The following is a 21,761-nucleotide window of genomic DNA, read 5'->3' as shown; positions in this document are numbered from 1 at the left end:
GTGATGGCCTAGCAGTGGGCTCGGCTCCTCTTCCAGAGGAAGGGGTCTAAAAACATTTTCTCTTTTCCTCGTCGGGATTTGTTCTCCCGTTGCAACACACACACTGCATTTATTTACCTTGCAGCAACTAGCTCTATTTTGCGGCCAAGAATCGCACCAGTAACCCGCCCTGCATAACTATAAACTTAGGAAAATGAGTTTGTTGCTGCAACATGAACCCAGCACTATTGCTGGCCCAACAGGTATCACCAGCCTATCCAACTGTAGCGACATTTCAGTGGACTCCTGTGCTTACTCAATTTCACACAAATGCCTGTGACCATCCTGGGGTCTGTGTAATCCGTTGCTCATGCAGTGTCCCATTTAATTCCTGAACGATAGGAGCCTTCAGGTTCAATTTCCAGAGGTTCCTGGGCTAATTTTGCTTAGCCCCGGTTTGTGTAATATTTGCAGTGGTCGGTAACTGTTCCACTATGTTTGCTTCTCCAGACCCATCAGCTTAACAGTAGCCAAGTGCTGGGACCCCACCCCCAGGAGTTATTTCACCATTCCCAGGAGTAAGTACTGCTTTTATAATTTTAAGTAATTAAGTAACATGTATTGAGTTGGGTACTGTTGTTAGTATCTTCTATCCACTGTCCTTCTATCTCAAAGATCTGGATTTGGAATCCAATCCTCTGGTTGTGACAATTGCACCTATTGCATGTGTTTAGCTCTCGATTTTTATTTTCACCAATGCTAGTGTTAAATTTTAGTGTTTGTTTCAATTTCCTTGAAGTTCTTGTATTTTAATTAAAATTACTATTCATAAAATATTGTTTAATTTCTATCCGCTTTGCCCCCCCCCCCCTTTCTATGTATGCCATTTCATCTCGAAATGTGCGTGCCTCTCTCTACTTCTGCCTCTCTGACTTGTTACCCCATTATGCCTCTCCATCTATCTGTCCCTCCTTATCTGTCTCAGTCTCTATCATTGTGTCTATACTGTATGGAGAAAGTTAAGTGAAGAAAAAATATGGATTGCCTATCGCAGTAGCAACAACTTGCCTTTATAGAGTAAAACATTCCATGGAACTTCACAGGAGCATTCTTAAATAAAATTTGACACTGATTTACCCAGAGCCCATCATTTCAATTTGGACTCTACTGTTAGTGTGAGGCAGATGCATACCTTTCAGGAAATGGAGGGGCCCTATTGGGCATGTCATCAATTTCTAATGAGCACCAAGTAGTTGTAGTTTTTTTTGCAGCATAACCCTGGGATGTGATTTGACCTCCACACTGGAGAATTGAGAAGTATCATTAGAAATGGGGGTTTTCAAACGCTGTCATGTTTCCCTACATCATTTAATGTTCTGGAAGTCTGTACTAAACTATCGTCACAGAATCGCTACAGAAGGAGGCCATTCGGCCCATCAAGTCTGCACCAGCCCTCTGAAAAAGCACCCTAACCCAGGCCCACTCCTGTGCCATATCCCTGTAACCCCACCTAACCGTTGGACAATAAGGGGCAATTTAGCATGGCTAATCCACCTAACCTGCACATCTTTGGACTGTGGGAGGAAACCCACACAGACACGGGGAGAACGTGCAAACTCCACGCAGACAGTCGGCCAAGGTCAGAATTGAACCTGGGTCATTTGCGCTGTGAGGCAGCTGTGCCACCCCACTAATCATTAAACAGTTGCTAACTTGTACTTGCAATTTTCTGAACTGTCTATACATTGCTGCAGAAATTGTACATGCTGCAGGCTGTGGAAGTATCATGTCAATATTAGTGCTCACATCTAAAAACGGAACATGCTGGACACATGCCACCAATCAGTCAGCACCTAAAAAAGAAAAGGTTTTGGAAGGCGGCCTGGGGTTAACCTGCAGACTGTTTCCTCAGCTGCTGATATACTTGTACATTTACTGCTCAAGATATATATTTTTATTGTTCTTCACAATTTCTCCTGTTTTAACTGAGTCCAGCTCTTTGTCTAATCTTCCCTCTATCTGCCTGTGGTGTAGCGGAACCAGTGAGACCCATTGACCCAGCGGCCTGGATCTCTCATACCACGGCTATGACAGGAACATTCGCCCGCTACGGTATGAGCCCCACCACCAGTGCCATCACTTCCACCAGCTCTTCACTCACCAGCTCCATCCCAGATTCCGAAAGTAAGTTACCTTTTTACCAGTTTCGGAATCCCCCATGCTTGAACCTGCCATGTCTGTTGGGTTAGGGGATAACGAGGCTGCTCGGATTGTTCAAAGTCACAGTGTGAGGCCATCAGGCCCTCTAGTCCTGTCTCTGTGTGCAATATTTAAGCCTTGATTTTTAATTTGATGGTTGAACTCAGGACATGATGTTCCTCACCCTGAGTATTTTTACTGCTGAGCCTGTACTTTGTTCTGCCTGAGGCGGACAGGAATGATGTAACATCCCACAGTGGGAACCCAAGGGAACAGTCCCGGCTGGCCAAAGCTTTTACTGCAACGTGGTCAGTCTTTGAGAGTTAGTGTGGAGATCTGTCATGATCCAATTGATTTAATTGAGTCAAAATACATTTGAGGGACTGAATGGCCTCTTCCTGTTTCTATGGTGGATGGCCCGTGCCATGTCGTCCCAACGTCTTAACCTGCTGACCCCCTCGCTGCTCTTATCCTACTAGACAGCCAGGGTTAGAATAGACCCTTTGCTGTTTTGATAATTCTCTGTGAAAATTAGATCCTATATTTTTTCTGTTTCTTTGTTCAGAGTATGAGGATTGTCCGCTAACGGTTAAGAGTGACATGCCGGTTATCGTCAAGGCAATGCAGTTGTCTGACTCAGGACTGGAGATCCGTAACCGACTGTGGCTGAAGATCACGATTTCAAATGCCGTCATTGGTGAGTATATCTGTCTCTGGGGGTGTTTTTACTTCAAGCTGTCCTTCTGTTCGTTGTATAGAGGCCCTGGGTGAATCGCTAGTTGGCGTTTGGTGTCCTGCAGATGCTTTCTAAGCACAGAGTTAATTGCACCTGATTTCATTCTTGTGATATAAGTTCACATTAATGTTTACTGTCACTCTCAACGTGTTGATTTCACCAGTCATCCCTTGAGGCAGCTTTGCTTATTCTTCCCATTCGGTTTTTCCACAATCCCAAGAGTTTGTCCATCTGATCAGAATGGTACAGCCTCTATCACCCGAAGGATTGGGTTCTTTCCACAACTGGGGCACAGCGAACCACCCTGTACCAAAAGGCAATCCATCCTCTCTCATTCTCTAATCCTCAGTTATTCCAACCCAGCTCTTAACAGGAGTATGGTGGTGTAAGAATTATGATACTAAAATAATCCAGAGACCTGGAATACTGAGAGTTCAAATTCCACGATGTCCGTTTGAAAATTGAATTAAAGTGAAGCTGTTGGATTTCCTGTAATCTTAAAAAATAATCACTTTACAACAAGCTGCCTTTTGCACCCTCAGGATGTCCCAAAATGCTTTACAATCAATGAAATATTTTTGAGGAACAGTCACTGTTGCGTTAAGTGTTTGTGATGCGACTTCCGGGTGCGGTGATGACCAGCTGAGTCGCACGTTTCGGCAGCTCCCTGTGAAACGGACTTTTGGGCTCTTGATAGGAGCCCCAACGGCAATTTTGACAGCTAAAAACACTGTGCGGTAAACCAGAAGGGAATCCCCCCTGGATACGGATGGAAAAAGGAGGCGAGAGTGGCCAGATTGCAGTGGATCCTTTAGAACAGCGGCAAGGAAGGCAAGCAAAAACCAAGATGGCGTCGGAAGGTGGCAGTTTAACATGGGGCCCTGAACAACAAGAGTTCTTGAAATGCTGTGTGGAAGAGATCAAAAAGGAAATGAAGGAAGAGCTGTTGGCCCCGATACTACAGGCGATCGAAGGGCTAAAGGAGGAACAAAAGACCCAGGAGCGGGAGCTTCGGGTCGTGAAGGCAAAGGCAGCCGAGAATGAGGACGATATACAGGGCCTGGTGGTGAAGACGGAGACGCAGGAGGCACATCAGAAACGATGTGTGGAAAGGTTGGAGGCACTGGAAAACAACGCAAGGAGGAACAACCTGAGGATTCTTGGTCTTCCTGAAGGTGTGGAGGGAGCGGACGTCGGGGCATATGTGAGCACGATGCTGCACTCGTTAATGGGAGCGGAGGCCCCGGCGGGTCCGTTGGAGGTGGAGGGAGCATACCGAGTGATGGCGCGAGGACCGAGAGCAGGAGAAATTCCCAGAGCCATAGTGGTGAGATTCCTCCGTTTTAAGGATAGAGAAATGGTCCTTAGATGGGCGAAGAAAACTCGGAGCAGTAAATGGGAGAACGCGGTGATCCGCGTTTATCAAGACTGGAGTGCAGAGGTGGCGAGAAGGAGGGCGAGCTTTAATCGGGCCAAGGCGGTGCTTCATAAAAAGAAGATAAAATTTGGAATGCTGCAACCGGCAAGACTGTGGGTCACATATCGAGGGAGGCACCACTACTTTGAGACGGCGGATGAAGCGTGGACTTTTATTGTGGAAGAAAAACTGGAATGAGCGGGTTATTAAAAAGAACGTTTGAACAAAGTGGTGGGGCGAATGTGGGGGCGAAGAGGGGGGTTAAAAAGGGGGGGGAAAGAGGAGTTTTATGTACTAATCCTGCGATGTGGTAACTTTTCCCTCTTCCACAGGTGGTGATGGGGGGAGGTGGAGGAGATGGGGCGTTGGCCATTGGGGGCGGGGCCAAGGGAGAAGCGCGGGCTTGGTTCCCGCGCTATGATAATTATGGCGGGAATAGAGAAGCAGGAAGGAGGGGGCGTCGCACGGTGCGAGCCGAGGTCACGGGGGGAAGCCGAGGTCAGCCAGAGTTTGCTGACTTCTGGGAGCAACATGGGGGGAGTAATTACGCTAGCGGGGGATCTAGCGGGGGGGGTGGGAGGGGGGAATTACTGGGTTGCTGCTGCTGGGGAGAGGGGGGAGCTGGTATGGGAGAGGATGGGCGGGGGGGCACCGCCTGGGGGAGATACAGCTGCGTGGGAACCGGGTGAGGAGCTGGAAAAAGGTGATGGCTAATCGACAAGGGGAGGGGGGGGGGTAGGAAGCCCCCCAACTCGGCTGATCACGTGGAACGTGAGAGGGCTGAACGGGCCGATAAAGAGGGCACGGGTACTCGCACACATTAAGAAACTTAAGGCAGATGTGGTTATGTTACAGGAAACTCACCTGAAACTGATAGACCAGGTTAGGCTACGCAAAGGATGGGTGGGGCAGGTGTTCCATTCGGGGCTAGATGCGAAAAACAGGGGGGTGGCTATATTAGTGGGGAAGCGGGTAATGTTCGAGGCAAAGTCTATAGTGGCGGATAACGGGGGCAGATACGTGATGGTGAGTGGCAAACTACAGGGGGAGACGGTGGTTTTGGTAAACGTATATGCCCCGAACTGGGATGATGCCAATTTTATGAGGCGGATGCCAGGACGCATTCCGGACCTAGAGATGGGAAAGCTGATAATGGGGGGAGATTTTAATACGGTGTTGGAACCAGGGCTGGATAGGTCGAAGTCCAGGACTGGAAGGAGGCCGGCAGCAGCCAAGGTACTTAAAGATTTTATGGAGCAGATGGGAGGTGTAGACCCGTGGAGATTTAGCAGACCTAGGAGTAAGGAGTTCTCGTTTTTCTCCTATGTCCATAAAGTCTACTCGCGAATAGACTTTTTTGTGCTGGGTAGGGCATTGATCCCGAAGGTGAGGGAACGGAGTATACGGCTATAGCCATTTCGGATCACGCTCCACACTGGGTGGACTTGGAGATAGGGGAGGAAACAGGAGGGCGCCCACCCTGGAGAATGGACATGGGACTAATGGCAGATGAGGGGGTGTGTCTAAGGGTGAGGGGGTGCATTGAAAAGTACTTGGAACTCAATGATAATGGGGAGGTCCAGGTGGGAGTGGTGTGGGAGGCGTTGAAGGCGGTGGTTAGAGGGGAGCTGATATCAATAAGGGCACATAAAGGGAAGCAGGAGAGTAAGGAACGGGAGCGGTTGCTGCAAGAACTTTTGAGGGTGGACAGACAATATGCGGAAGCACCGGAGGAGGGACTTTACAGGGAAAGGCAAAGGCTACATGTAGAATTTGACTTGCTGACTACAGGCACTGCAGAGGCACAATGGAGGAAGGCACAGGGTGTACAGCACGAATATGGGGAGAAGGCGAGCAGGTTGCTGGCACACCAATTGAGGAAAAGGGGAGCAGCGAGGGAAATAGGGGGAGTGAGGGATGAGGAAGGAGAGATGGAGCGGGGAGCGGAGAGAGTGAATGGAGTGTTCAAGATATTTTATAAAAAATTATATGAAGCTCAACCCCCGGATGGGAGGGAGAGAATGATGGGCTTCTTGGATCAGCTGGAATTTCCCAAGGTGGAAGAGCAGGAAAGGGTGGGACTGGGAGCACAGATCGAGGTAGAAGAAGTGGTGAAAGGAATTAGGAGCATGCAGGCGGGAAAAGCCCCGGGACCGGATGGATTCCCAGTCGAATTCTATAGAAAATATGTGGACTTGCTCGCCCCGGTACTGACGAGGACCTTTAATGAGGCAAAGGAAAGGGGACAACTGCCCCTGACTATGTCTGAAGCAACGATATCGCTTCTCTTAAAGAAGGAAAAGGACCCGCTACAATGCGGGTCCTATAGACCTATTTCCCTCCTAAATGTAGATGCCAAGGTCCTGGCCAAGGTAATGGCAATGAGAATAGAGGAATGTGTCCCGGGGGTGGTCCACGAGGACCAAACTGGGTTTGTGAAGGGGAGACAGCTGAACACGAATATACGGAAGTTGTTAGGGGTAATGATGATGGCCCCACCAGAGGGAGAAACGGAGATAGTAGTGGCGATGGATGCCGAGAAAGCATTTGATAGAGTGGAGTGGGATTATTTGTGGGAGGTGTTGAGGAGATTTGGTTTTGGAGAGGGGTATGTTAGATGGGTGCAGCTGTTGTATAGGGCCCCAGTGGCGAGCGTGGTCACGAATGGACGGGGATCTGCATATTTTCGGCTCCATAGAGGGACAAGGCAGGGATGCCCTCTGTCCCCATTATTGTTTGCACTGGCGATTGAGCCCCTGGCGATAGCGTTGAGGGGTTCCAAGAAGTGGAGGGGAGTACTGAGGGGAGGAGAAGAGCACCGGATATCTTTGTATGCGGACGATTTGCTACTATACGTGGCGGACCCGGCGGAGGGGATGCCAGAAATAATGCGGATACTTGGGGAGTTTGGGGATTTTTCAGGGTATAAATTGAACATGGGGAAAAGTGAGTTGTTTGTGGTGCATCCAGGGGAGCAGAGTAGAGAAATAGAGGACCTACCGTTGAGGAAGGTAACAAGGGACTTTCGTTACCTGGGGATCCAGATAGCTAAGAATTGGGGCACATTGCATAGGTTAAATTTAAAGTTGGTGGAACAGATGGAGGAGGATTTCAAGAGATGGGATATGGTATCCCTGTCAATGGCAGGGAGGGTGCAGGCGGTTAAGATGGTGGTCCTCCCGAGATTCCTCTTTGTGTTTCAGTGCCTCCCGGTGGTGATCACGAAGGCTTTTTTTAAAAGGATTGAAAAGAGCATCATGGGTTTTGTGTGGGCCGGGAAGACCCCGAGAGTGAGGAAGGGATTCTTACAGCGTAGCAGGGATAGGGGGGGGCTGGCACTACCGAGCCTAAGTGAGTAAGTGAGTATTATTGGGCCGCTAATATTTCAATGGTGAGTAAGTGGATGGGAGAGGAGGAGGGAGCGGCGTGGAAGAGATTAGAGAGGGCGGCCTGTAGGGGGACTAGCCTACAGGCTATGGTGACAGCCCCATTGCCGTTCTCACCGAGGAACTACACCACAAGCCCGGTGGTGGTGGCTACACTGAAGATTTGGGGACAGTGGAGACGGCATAGGGGAAAGACTGGAGCCTTGGGGGGGTCCCCGATAAGAAACAACCATAGGTTTGCCCCGGGGGGAATGGATGGGGGATATGGAATGTGGCAAAGAGCAGGAATAACGCAACTGAAAGATCTGTTTGTGGTTGGGAAGTTCGCGAGTCTGGGAGCGCTGACCGAGAAATATGGGTTGCCTCAAGGGAATGCATTCAGGTATATGCAACTGAGGGCTTTTGCGAGGCAACAGGTGAGGGAATTCCCGCAGCTCCCGACACAAGAGGTGCAGGACAGAGTGATCTCAAAGACATGGGTGGGGGATGGTAAGGTGTCAGATATATATAGGGAAATGAGGGACGAAGGGGAGACTATGGTAGATGAACTAAAAGGGAAATGGGAAGAAGAGCTGGGGGAGGAGATCGAGGAGGGGCTGTGGGCAGATGCCCTAAGCAGGGTAAACTCGTCGTCCTCGTGTGCCAGGCTAAGCCTGATTCAGTTTAAGGTATTACACAGGGCACATATGACTGGAGCACGGCTCAGTAAATTTTTTGGGGTGGAGGATAGGTGTGCGAGGTGCTCGAGAAGCCCAGCGAATCATACCCATATGTTTTGGTCATGCCCGGCACTACAGGGGTTTTGGATGGGGGTGACAAAGGTGCTTTCGAAAGTGGTAGGAGTCCGGGTCGAACCAAGCTGGGGGTTGGCTATATTTGGGGTTGCACAAGAGCCGGGAGTGCAGGAGGCGAGAGAGGCCGATGTTTTGGCCTTTGCGTCCCTAGTAGCCCGGCGCAGGATATTGCTAATGTGGAAGGAAGCCAAGCCCCCGGGGGTGGAGACCTGGATAAATGACATGGCGGGGTTTATAAAGCTAGAGCGGATTAAGTTCGTCCTAAGGGGGTCGGCTCAAGGGTTCACCAGGCGGTGGCAACCGTTCGTCGAATACCTCGCAGAAAGATAGACGGAATGGGAAAAAGAAGGCAGCAGCAGCAGCCCAGGATCGGGGGGAGGGGGGGGGGGGGGGGGAGAGGGGTGGGGAGGGGGGGGGGGGTGGGGAGGGGGGAGAGGGGTGGGGGAGGGGGGGGGGGGAGAGGGGTGGGGAGGGGGGGGGGGGGGGAGAGGGGTGGGGGGGGGGGGGGGGGAGGAGGAACCAGAAGGACTCTCAGGGTTGTTAATATATACTGTATAGTATGTATAGGTCATTGCTACAGATAATTATATATTGGACAGTTAAATTATATTTTTGGAGAGTGTTACTTGTGACAAGGCAGTTGCCAATTAGGGCTAGTTTTTATTTTTGTTATTTATTATTTATTCATTTTTTGTTTATAAAATAGGTCATTGTTATTTGTGTTGTTATAATATTGTGTAAAGGATGCACAATGTACTGTGTTGGTTGACCAAAAATTTTCAATAAAATATTTAATTTAAAAAAGTGTTTGTGATGCTGGGCTGGTCTTGTTTGAGCTGTGCGGTTCTGAACTCCAAGCCCCACTCTCCTTGCTTTACCCTTTCACTTGGCCACAGATAAACCTGCCCAATTTAGCACCCACTTCTAGTTTATGTATATTAAGAACCAGTCAAGAGCAGGAGGGCGGTGCATGTGTCATCTGACCACTGTCTTAGAATATTATAGAGATTTGAGAGGCAAAATGGAGAAGGTAAGAGTTCATGGTCAAGATGATTGTATGTAGATGGAGAGATTGGACATGGTAGGAATGTGGATTGTACGAATCTGGTGTCAGGAACTGTAAACGTTCTGAAGCAATGGTACACAATCCAAATGGACAGCACATGGTCTGCACTGCATAGCGGATACCATTTTCCACTTCAAGTCTTTTTGTTTCTGGGAAATGGGAAAGCCTGCTGCCCAGTGATTTGATATTCTGGTTGATTTCATGAGTTGTATATTTGATGGCAGCTACATTAGAAATAACTGTGGAGAAATTGCCTTCAGAAGGCAGATGAATTTTGTGAGTTGAACCCTTGAAACTAAAGGGCATGGCTGGGTTTGTGCAAATATCAGGAGTCGCTGGTCACTGATTTGGGGGGGGGCAGAGGGCAAGATGAGGGCCCGGGGAAAGGGAGTAGCTGAGAGATCCAGACCAAAATAGGGAATGAGGATCCTGAGAGACCCTGACCTAGGCGGGATAGGGAGTCCTGAGCGGCCCAGATTGAGGTGGGAGGAGGAGGGAAGTGGTGCCTGAGAAACTCTGACCGAGATTGACTGTGTCCACCGAGTCCCTGACCGAGGGGGTGGGGGTAGATCCTGGAAGGCTCTGGCTGAAATGGGAAGTGGGGTGAATGCTCCATTTGGTTGGTTGGTTGTGCGTCCTCATGCAGTTAGCCCTTGTTTCTCTGTAGGAGCAGATGTGGTGGACTGGCTTTTTTCACGTGTGCAGGGTTTTAAAGACCGTCGTGAGGCAAGGAAATATGCCAGCAGCATGCTGAAGCATGGCTATCTGAGGCACACAGTCAACAAGATCACCTTCTCCGAACAATGTTACTACATCTTCGGTGACCTCTCTACCAGTAAGTTCACTCTGTTTCTTTAACATTTTGGTGGGAATTGGAGTATTGTTTCATCAAAAACTCCCAGGGCAGGTACAACATAGGTTTGATATAAAGTAAAATTCTCTCTAATCTATCCCATTAAACACTCCCAGGGCAGGTATAGCATAGGATAAATACTGAATTAATCTCCCACTACACTGTCCCTTTAATGAGCCTTAATCTTGGCCTCAGAACAACATAGTCTGGGGAAGGGTGGAAGATCACAGTGTATTGCTGTATGTCATCAATTAATTCTTTTGCACAGGTATTTATTTAAGTTATCCAAACTCAACAAAATTGGTGCAAGCGGCTACAAATAGCCTTGGCACCACATGGTTTAGGTGAGGGGCATGAACAGAGGGATGGGGAGAAGTTATTCCCCTTAGTTGAAGGGTCAGTCACAAAGGGACACAAGTTCAAGGTGAGTGGCAGAAGGTTTAGGAGGGATTTAAGGAAAAACATTTTTTACCCAGAAGGTGACGGTCTGGAATGCACTGCCTGGGAGGCTGGTTGAGGCAGGTTGCCTTACATCCTTTACCTGGATGAGCACTTAGCATGTCACAGCATGCAAGGCTATGGTTGAAGTGCTGGCAAATGGGTTAGGTAGGCAGGTCGGGTGTCTTTCATGCGTCGATGCAGACTCGATAGACCAAAGGGCCTCTTCTGCACTATTATTCTGTGATTCTGAGTAAAGAAAGTCAGCCAGACATCTACTTGGGTCACTATCCATTCAGTACACGTGTTCCAAGAGCAGCGGTGATTGTAATCCCTTTGGGGAACTGGATGCTCAGTGCCCTTTGACCTGGAGCACAGGAGGTCCTGAACACTTTGATGGGAAGAGGAGAGAACGTGCCTTTCAGGATAATGAGGAATCACAAAATAAAGAGAGAAAATGCTGGAAACATTCAGCAAGTCTTGAGGTATTCGCAGAGAAACAAAAACAGAGTTTATTGCCCATACCTTCTGGCTCTGGATGGTCGTACCCCAGAAATATGCTGGGAGACCCTTCTGAAGTCCCTTTGCAAGGACTCCATGGGAATTGCTCAGGAGGTTTGAAAACAATGGGCAATTTGCATGCACAAGGGACCCTCTGAATGGTTCCAACTCACTTACCAGAATAGCTACCCAGGTAAAGTTAGAAGGATTAAAAGTATTCCTAATTTTTCAACAACTACACTTCTGATCCCTGCTGCCCAACTGCACCATGAAGGGATAAAGGTAGAAACCAGACAGAAAAAAAACAAAAAACGAGCAGATCAAGATGGAGGTCATGATCTAAAGTTATTGAACTTATTGAGTCTAGAAAGCTGTAGTGCCAAGAAAAAAGATGAGGTGGTGTTCCTTGAGATTGCTTTGAGCTTATTGGAGCACTGTAGCAGGCCAGATATAGCAAGGTAGTGGGAGCAAGGTGCAGAATTCAAATGCAGTGACAGGAAGCTCTGGGTCATGCCTGTGGACTGAGTGGAGGTGTTCCACAAATTGGAACAGTCTGCATTTGGCCTCTTACAGAGAGGAGAACACATCCTGAACAGTGAAGACAATATTTTGAATTGAAAGAAGTGCATGTAAATCGCTCCTTCATTTTTGACTATGGATAGTGAGAATGGAGGTGGTTAAAGAACAGGGGCGAAATTCTCCAGAAACGACGCGATGTCCGCCGACTGGCGCCCAAAACGGCGCAAATCAGTCGGGCATCGCGCCGCCCCAAAGGTGCGGAATCATCCGCATCTTTGGGGGCCGAGCCCCAACCTTGAGGGGCTAGGTCGGCGCCGGACGAATTTCCGCCCCGCCAGCTGCCGGAAAAGGCCTTTGGCGCGGAAATGACATCTCCGGGCGGCGCATGCACTGGAGCGTCAGCGGCCGCTGACTGCATTCCCGCACATGCGCAGTGGAGGGAGTCACTTCTGCCTCCGCCATGGTGGAGACCATGGCGGAGGCGGAAGGGAAAGAGTGCCCCCACGGCACAGGACTGCCCGCGAATCGGTGGGCCCTGCGCGGGCCAGGCCACCATGGGGGCACCCCCCCCCCCCCCCCCCCCCCCCCCCCCCCAGGGCCAGATCGCCCCGCACGCGCCGCCTTGTCCCGCCGGTAAGGTAGGTGGTTTAATTTATGCCGGCGGGACAGACATTTTAGTGGCGGGACTTCGGCCCATCTGGGCCGGAGAATCGCGCGGGGGGGCCCTGTCAACCGGCACGCCGCGATTCCCGCCCCCGCCGAATCTCCGGCTGGGGGGTCGGAGAATCTCGCCCCTCGTGTTGTATCTCCCACGCTTGCACAGAAAGGTGCCGTAGTGAAGGGAGAGGGGCGTTCAGGTGATTGAGGAGTGGACCAGGTTGTTGCGGCAACATTGTCCTTTCTGAATACTGAAAGGGAAGCCAGGTGAAGATGTGTTTGCTGGTGGCATCATGCTGGAACTGGCAAAAATGGCGGCCAATATCCGATGAATATGGAGGCTGATGGGGTGTAGAGTGAGGATGATGGATATCCTTATCATAGAACATAGGACATTACAGCGCAGTACAGGCCCTTCGGCCCTCGATGTTGCGCCGACCTGTGAAACCACTCTAAAGCCCATCTACACTATTCCCTTATCGTCCATATGTCTATCCAATTACCATTTGAATGCCCTTAGTGTTGGCGAGTCCACTACTGTTGCAGGGAGGGCATTCCACACCCTTACTACTCTCTGAGTAAAGAACCTACCTCTGACATCTGTCTTATATCTATCTCCCCTCAATTTAAAGCTATGTCCCCTCGTGCTAGGCATCACCATCCGAGGAAAAAGGCTCTCACTGTCCACCCTATCCAATCCTCTGATCATCTTGTATGCCTCAATTAAGTCACCACTTAACCTTCTTCTCTCTAACGAAAACAGCCTCAAGTCCCTCAGCCTTTCCTCATAAGATCTTCCCTCCACACCAGGCAACATTCTGGTAAATCTCCTCTGCACCCTTTCCAATGCTTCCACATCCTTCCTATAATGCGGCGACCAGAATTGCACGCAATACTCCAAATGCGGCCGCACCAGAGTTTTGTACAGCTGCAACGTGACCTCATGGCTCCGAAACTCAATCCCTCTACCAATAAAAGCTAACACACCGTACGCCTTCTTAACAACCCTCTCAACCTGAGTGGCAACTTTCAGGGATCTATGTACATGGACACCGAGATCTCTCTGTTCATCCACACTGCCAAGAATCTTACCATTAGCCCAGTACTCTGTCTTCCTGTTATTCCTTCCAAAATGAAGCACCTCACACTTCTCTGCATTAAACTCCATTTGCCACCTCTCAGCCCAGCACTGCAGCTGATCTATGTCCCTCTGTAACTTGTAACATCCTTCCGCACTGTCCACAACTCCACCGACTTTAGTGTCATCTGCAAATTTACTCACCCATCCTTCTACATCCTCCTCCAGGTCATTTATAAAAATGACAAACAGCAGTGGCCCCAAAACAGATCCTTGTGGTACACCACTAGTAACTGGACTCCAGTCTGAACACTTCCCATCGTCCACCAGCATTTGTCTTCTTCCAGCGAGCCAATTTCTGATCCAAACTGCTAAATCTCCCTGAATCCCATGCTTCCGTATTTTCTGCAGTAGCCTACCGTGGGGAACCTTATCAAACGCTTTACTGAAATCCATATACACCACATCAACTGCTTTACCCTCATCCACCTGTTTGGTCACCTTCTCAAAGAACTCAATAAGGTTTGTGAGGCACGACCTACCCTTCACGAAACCGTGTTGACTATGTCTAATCAAATTATTCCTTTCCAGGTGATTATACACCCTATCTCTTATAAAACTTTCCAAGATTTTGCCCACAACAGAAGTAAGGCTCACTGGGGGTTGTCTCTACTCCCCTTCTTGAACAAGGGGACAACATTTGCTATCCTCCAGTCTTCTGGAACTATTCCTGTTGACAAAGATGACTTAAAGATCAAAGCCAAAGGCTCAGCAATCTCCTCCCTAGCTTCCCAGAGAATCCTAGGATAAATCCCATCCGGCCCAGGGGACTTATCTATTTTCACACTTTCCAGAATTGTTAACACCTCCTCCTTATGAACCTCAAGCCCTTCTAGTCTAGTAGCCTGAATCTCAGTATTCTCCTTGACAACATTGTCTTTTTCCTGTGTGAATACTGACGAAAAATATTCATTTAGCTCCTCTCCTATCTCCTTGGACTCCAAGCACAACTTCCCACTACTGTCCTTGACTGGCCCTACTCTTACCCTAGTCATTTGTTTATTCCTAACATATCTATAGAAAGCTTTAGGGTTATCCTTGATCCTACCTGTCAAAGACTTCTCATGTCCCCTCTTGGCTCTTCTTAGCTCTCTCTTTAGGTCCTTCCTAGCTAACTTGTAACTCTCGAGCGCCCTTACTGAACCTTCATGTCTCATCTTTACATAAGCCTCCTTCTTCCTCTTGACAAGTGTTTCGACTGCCTTAGTAAACCACGGTTCCCTTGCTCGACCACTTCCTCCCTGCCTGACAGGTACATACTTATCAAGGACACGCAGTAGCTGTTCCTTGAACAAGCTCCACATTTCCATTGTGCCCATCCCCTGCAGTTTTCCTCTCCATCTGATGCATCCTAAGTCTTGCCTCATCGCATCATAATTGCCTTTCCCCCAGATATAACTCTTGCCCTGCGGTATATACCTATCCCTTTCCATCACTAAAGTAAACATAATCGAATTGTGGTCACTATCGCCAAAGTGCTCACCTACCTCCAAATCTAACACCTGTCCTGGTTCATTACCCAGTACCAAATCCAATACGGCCTCGCCTCTGTCCATACTGTGTCAGGAAACCCTCCTGCACACATTGGACAAAAACGGACCCATCTAAAGTACTCGAACTATAGCGTTTCCAGTCAATATTTGGAAAGTTAAAGTCCCCCATAACGACTACCCTATTGCTTTCGCTCCTATCCAGAATCATCTTTGCAATCCTTTCTTCTACATCTCTGGAACTTTTCGGAGGCCTATAGAAAACCCCTAACAGGGTGACCTCTCCTTTCCTGTTTCTAACTTCAGCCCATACTACCTCAATCGACGAGTCCTCATCAAACGTCCTTTCTGCCACCGTAATACTGTCCTTGACTAACAATGCCACCCCTCCCCCTCTTTTACCACCTTCCCTGAGCTTACTGAAATATCTAAACCCCGGCACCTGCAACAACCATTCCTGTCCCTGCTCTAGCCATGTCTCCGAAATGGCCACAACAAAGTCCCAGGTACCAACCCATGCTGCAAGTTCACCCACCTTATTCCGGATGCTCCTGGCATTGAAGAAGACACACTTTAAACCACCTTCCTGCCTGCCGGTACACTCCTGCAACTTTAAAACCTTACTCATGACCTCACTACTCTCAACCTCCTGTATACTGGAGCTACAATTCAGGTTCCCAAGCCCCTGCTGAACTAGTTTAAACCCTCCCGAAGAGCATTAGTAAATTCCCCCCCCAGGATATTGGTACCCCTCTGGTCCAGGTGTAGACCATCTCGTTTGTAGAGGTCCCACCGACCCCAGAATGAGCCCCAATTATCCAGAAATCTGAAACCCTCCCTCCTGCACCATCCCTGTATCATGGTTCTTTGAGGAAGGGAAAGGTATGAGTGCATGAAATGGATTGGACACAGTGGAGGATCCTGTCAGCTACGCTGGTTAGAAATCCTCGGTTGAGGAAAAAAGAAGACACATCAGCAGAGCTGGTGTAAAAGGTCATCAGAACAGCTACCACAGAGACAGGAGTTGAGTTCTTGGTAGAAGCAGGATGTGAGAAAATGTAGATAGTTGTGTGGCTCTGTGGGTTTGTAGTGATTATTAGTTGGTTAAAAAGTTTATAAACAAGTATAGCAAAACGGGAGAGAGAGCACTAAAGGGAGGATTTGCGATTGTAGAAGGCAGCATTGATTAAATGACATAAGATGATGGTGCAAGAAAAGATGGGGTAAGAGACAAATAAAGAAGCAAAAGATGGTCTAGGAGCCCTCATTTTTAAAAATTCCATTAAAAGATGTTGGGTGTTGCTGTGTAGTCCAATATTTGTTGCCCATCCCTAATTGCCCTTCTTGAACTGCTGCAGTCCATGTGGTGTAGATACACCCACAGTGCTGTTAGGAAGGGAGTTCCAGGATTTTGACCGAGCGGCAGTGAAGGAACCACAATATAATCCCAAGTCAGGATAGTGTGTGTCTTACATAGAACAACATAGAACATACAGTTCAGAACGAGGCCATTCGGCCCATTGAGTCTGCACCAACCCACTTAAGCCCTCACTTCCACCCGATCCCAATAATCCCTCCTAATCTTTTTGGTCACTGAGGGTAATTTATCATGGCCAATCCACCAAACCTGCACGTCTTTGGACTGTGGGAGGAAACTGGAGCACCCGAGCAAACCCACGCAGACATGAGCAGAACGTGCAGACTCCACACAGACAGTGACCCAGCGGGGAATCGACCCTGGGACCTTGGCGCTGTGAAGCCACAGTGCTATCCACTTGTGCTACCGTGCTGCCCAGAAAGGGGAAAGAGGGCTTGGAGAGGGATTTGCATGATGTTCCCATGCACCTGTTGCCGTTGTCCTTCTAGGTGGTAGAGGTCATGGATTTGGAGCCTTGGTGAGTTGCTGCAGTGCATGTTGTAGATGGCACACACTATACATGGCTGCCACTTGTGCGTCCGTGATGGAGGGAGTGAATGTTGAAGGTAGGGGATGCGGCGCCAATCAAGCGGACTGCTTTGTCCTGGATAGTGTCAAACGTCTTAGTGTTGTTGGATCTGTACTCATCCAGGCATGTGGAAAGTATTCCATCACACTTCTGACTTGTGCCTAGTCGATGGTGGGCAGGTTTTAGGAAGCAGAAGGTGTGGTCCACGACAGGATTCCCAGCCTCAGGCTAGCTCTTGTAGCCACAGTATTTATTTTGTTCAGTTTTTGGTCAATGGTAATCCCCAGGATGTTGATAGTGGGAGATCCAACAATGACAATGTCATTGAATGTGAAGGGCAACAGCAGAACAATTTCTGACATCAGCTATCCAAGTGGTTATGAAATGAAATTGTTGAATTCAGTGTTAAGGCTAGATAGCTGTAAAATGCCCAATTGAAGAAATTGCATTTAATTTATGCTTAACTTTCCTTTGCTGGTAGACTTGGCTGGACTGAGCTTAAATGAAGGTTCCAGTGGGACATCGGAGCATGACATTCTCCCACCTCTGCCACACCCAGCCTGCCCCTGGCCACTGACTCAGGGCTTCCCATATCAGTATCCACTGCCTCATCCGTATTATTCACCTACTTGCCAGGATCCCACTTTGAACTATGGAAATGGCAGCGCTGGGAGCCATCAGAGTGAAGGTAAGATTCATGAGTGCGCGTGCATGCGTACGTGCTTGAGACGGTCTGTGGGGGGGAGGGGGTGGAGAGGGAAGGCGACATGGGAGAGGATGCAGAGGTGGGGAGGTGGGGTAGGGGGAGTGAAGGGGAGAGATGCGGTGCAATGGAGAGGAAAGAGGGAAGTCATTGTTCGGGCAGCAGTGAGATTGGTTCCGGGGGCCATCATTACCGAGCTTTTACAATTTACAGGAGATGATTTCATGGCTGAGTGAGATTGAACAAAATGGTTTCAACAAGAAGTTTTAATAAAATAATGCATAAGAACAAACCAGTCATTAAGAAGGTTTCTTATGCAGTCAATGAAGTCATCAATTTGTTTCTGTCAAATTTGAAAATTGTTCATTAGATGGAGATCCTGATTCCAGCACCAAAAATGTCACTGGACTGGACATTGCCTCAATTCAATGTCGAAGATGAGGCAGTAGCAGTGATAGAACGAGGAGCAGGAGTAGGCCACCTGGCCCATCAAGCCTGCTCCGCCATTCAATGAGACCATGGCTGATCTTTTGTGGACTCAGCTCCACTTTTCCGCCCGAACACCATAACCCTTAATCCCTTTATTCTTCAAAAAAACTATCTATCTTTATCTTGAAAACATGCAATGAAGGAGCTTCAACTGCTTCACTGGGTAGGGAATTCCATAGATTCACAACCCATTGGGTGAAGAAGTTCCTCCTAAACTCAGTCCTAAATCTACTTCCCCTTATTTTGAGGCTTTGTCCCCTAGTTCTGCTTTCACCGGCCAGTGGAAATAACCTGCCCGCATCTATCCTATCTATTCCCTTCATAATTTTATGTTTCTATAAGATCCCCCTGCATCCTTCTAAATTCCAACGAGTACAGTCCCAGTCTACTCAACCACTCCTCGTAATCCAACCCCCTCAACTCTGGGATTAACCTAGTGAATCTCCTCTGCACACCCTCCAGCACCTAGAGTTCCTTCCAAAATAAACAAGACAGATTCACAGATTAATCTTTATAAAATGTTACAGCCAGGTTCAGCACCTCACAACCCAATTATCACTTACCAAAGTGAACAAGCAGCATTAATTACTGCCTGTATTGCTGCACTATTTGTTCTGCTGAGTAGATCTTTCTGTTTCTGTGTCACTCTCAGTGCAGCAGAATGAGTGACTGTGATGTGATTTAACCACTTTATACTGGGTCCATTCAACGGTTCAGGGACAGTAGGGACAGTAGCCCCAGCTGGTCACCTCTTCACTTGAGGATGTTTCATTTTGGTGAGGTTCATGGAGTGAAGTGACTGGTGTCTTGTGTTTCCTGCTGTGTGTACAGGGAGCAAGAGCAGTGGATCCAATCGGAGCATGGGTGAGAGGAGAGGCTCAGCAGGGAAGGAAAAGGAGCAGAAAGCGGACTCCAAATCAGTGGGTAACGCGAGCGAGCCAGACCGCACCACCGGGAACAGCGTGCATTGCGAGCGACCAGCAAGCCAGCTCAGTCACCACAGCCACTGCTCTCATGGACCCCCAGGGGTCCCTCCTGTCTACCAGCTGCCCACAGTGTTAATAACAAGTGGGCCTCCTGGAGCTCCTCCTGTTCGGGATCTAATGGCAGTCCCTCCCGAGCTGACGGGCAGTCGGCAATCCTTCCAAAAGGCCATGGGTAATCCCTGCGAATTTTTCATCGACATTATGTGACAACACCTGTCGTCTTGCACTAAACAACACTAAAGTCTTTGCACACAACACTACTTGTGTCTCACCCCTGGTGTTACAGGAACCTCAGGCTTCTAATTCTAACCAAGGTTCTATATCTGTCCTCCATTAATAACAACCTTGAATGTGTTGGTTTTGGTAAATATTGGTGCCAAGGACAGCTTTGTGTAAGTGTGTTCTGCGTTTCAGTGTAATCATCATCTGTGTAGACTTTGAAGGGATGGTGAAGACCTTTTTGATCTGGTTCAGTGTTTATAAGATAATTTCACACAGGTCATCTCAGCATCTACTTGTGCTGTTGTGAAGGGCACTCCATGTTAAAGTGCATCCTGTTTTTTTCAATGTGGATTGTCTAACCCTTTTAGTAAGCACCTTTTCGTTATACAGAGAGCAATCAGCACAATGGATGTGATTCAGTTTCCAACTCATTGACGCACAAGCGATTCACTTTCTTTTTTCAGAACTTAATAGCCTTTCGAGAATTATTTTCCCTTGAAGCATTGAGAAAGTTTAAGCTACATCTTCAAACATTTCAACAGATCTTGCACTCTAGTCTAATCCCCTGCACAAGAGAGAAGGTTGGACGACACCTTTGCACATGCAATGTTTGGATATGTCTAGGCAGTTTGGGCACTTTTGTTCATGGTTAATGCTGAGCGATTTGATTGGATCATTCAGTCTCATCAGTCGTTTCTGAACGGTTTACAAATCTGTCTGGAACAGCTGCTCATAAATGATGGTTCTGTGCCGCTCCCAGTAGTGAGTACTTCTGTATCTAGTCTGCAACCATAAGGATATATATAGATTGTGTTTTATTTTCCAATTTTCACATCTCTCCTGAAGGTACTGGCCTGTTACTCGGGTTCAGTTCCTTCCTCTCCTGAAGCTGCTGACTTTCAAGTGGATGTGGGTTTCCTGGCCTGACCTACCCTAAAACCACATCCAAGTGACCATCCTTCATGTACAGTCAGTGTCAGCAAGACATTCAAATGAGATTACCCTGGCTCCTGCACTGTCGCGCTCATAGTCCCACTGGTGGTGCAGTCTGGCTCCCTCCTGTTTCTGCTGCTTTTCCTTCCCAGTGATCCATGTCCTTGTAAATAAATCCAGATCAGGTTTCAGTGGTCTGTGTGAGACCCCAATTGCATTTAAACCCCCCTCCAGCAAAGCTGGCGTGATAAGTTTCAAAACCTTTCTGCACGAGACCCGGAGGGATGAGTATTTTGTGCCCCACAGGGATGTCACAATCTTCTGCTGCTCCATGCTCCCTGCCGCCACAATAACCAGCCACATTACAATCATAACACCGCCTGCCCCACTCCTAGGCTTACCCCAGCTAACCCAACAACATTAGCCCAGGAATCTCGATGCCCTATGTCCCAGACAGGAGTTCAACAGAATACTCTCCACTGGAATGGATATGTTCAAACTTACCTCTGATGTTCAAGAAACCTGAGAGTCGAAACTAAACAAAGTGAACAGGAAACTGAGGGGGACACAGACTGTCAGAAGACTGTGGAGCGATGCAGTGTAGAGAGTCAGATTTTATTCCACCAGGTCGTATTTCAGCCCTTGGAGCAAGGCGCTGGACTGGGCTACGCTCTGTGTGTGCTTCTATTCCTTGACACACACCTGTACAGAGGAGTATTTCTCGAGACAGCGAGTGTGAATACTGTTATACTTGCACAAGCACCAACATTCCAGGACTGTGCAACATTCTTTGAAGAAAATAAACACTTTAAAAACCCTTTCAGTCAGGACTTCCAATTTTAGCCTTTAGTCAAAGGCAACTTCAAACATTGCTTCATCTGGCTCCATCTTGTGGACACCTACAGGAATAACAGATGCTGTTATTCGGCAGTGCACAAAGCTCACCCTTTGAATGTTGGCACAACTATTCCAGCACTTGGACTGCACTCAGCTGGATTGAAATAATAAAACTAATGGAAATTTATTGGAAAGTTTAAGAATGTTAATCAGAATTATGAGAACATGTAAAAAGAAATGTACAGTAGGAGATTAAATTTTATTAAATTAATTATTATAACTATTCTATAGATCAAACTCACTGACAGAAGTTCAGTCAAGACTGCAGATCAGTTGGCAGCTGGGGGCTGTCATTGTGTGTACCAGTGTTGTAGATATTGCATTCAGATTCTGTGTCTCTATAATTAATATATCGCTGCCTCAGTGTAAAAGCTATTTTAAAAACTAAAAAAAAAATACATTTTTTTCCTGA

The 21,761-nt window shown here is 48.1% G+C and overlaps 1 protein-coding gene across 4 annotated transcripts in view; it reads left to right on the top strand.

Moving 5' to 3' along the window:
- LOC140392659 (segment polarity protein dishevelled homolog DVL-1-like) overlaps positions 1-21,761 on the top strand; it is a 248,438-nt gene extending 226,677 nt beyond the window's left edge. For 3 of the 4 annotated variants that reach the window (XM_072478146.1, XM_072478150.1, XM_072478149.1), the window contains 6 exons: positions 490-557; positions 2,014-2,163; positions 2,744-2,875; positions 10,245-10,412; positions 17,601-17,807; positions 19,143-21,761. In XM_072478146.1, the coding sequence (XP_072334247.1) occupies positions 490-557; positions 2,014-2,163; positions 2,744-2,875; positions 10,245-10,412; positions 17,601-17,807; positions 19,143-19,504 (1,087 nt within the window). In that variant the 3' untranslated portion in view covers positions 19,505-21,761. The remainder of the gene's footprint in view (positions 1-489; positions 558-2,013; positions 2,164-2,743; positions 2,876-10,244; positions 10,413-17,600; positions 17,808-19,142) is intronic. The other variant, XM_072478148.1, reaches the window with a different exon arrangement.

This window comes from Scyliorhinus torazame, chromosome 16, assembly GCF_047496885.1.
Source record: "Scyliorhinus torazame isolate Kashiwa2021f chromosome 16, sScyTor2.1, whole genome shotgun sequence".
Taxonomy (NCBI): domain Eukaryota; kingdom Metazoa; phylum Chordata; class Chondrichthyes; order Carcharhiniformes; family Scyliorhinidae; genus Scyliorhinus; species Scyliorhinus torazame.
Note: the sequence above shows the minus strand (reverse complement) of the source record. Positions and strands in the feature narration are given on the sequence as shown.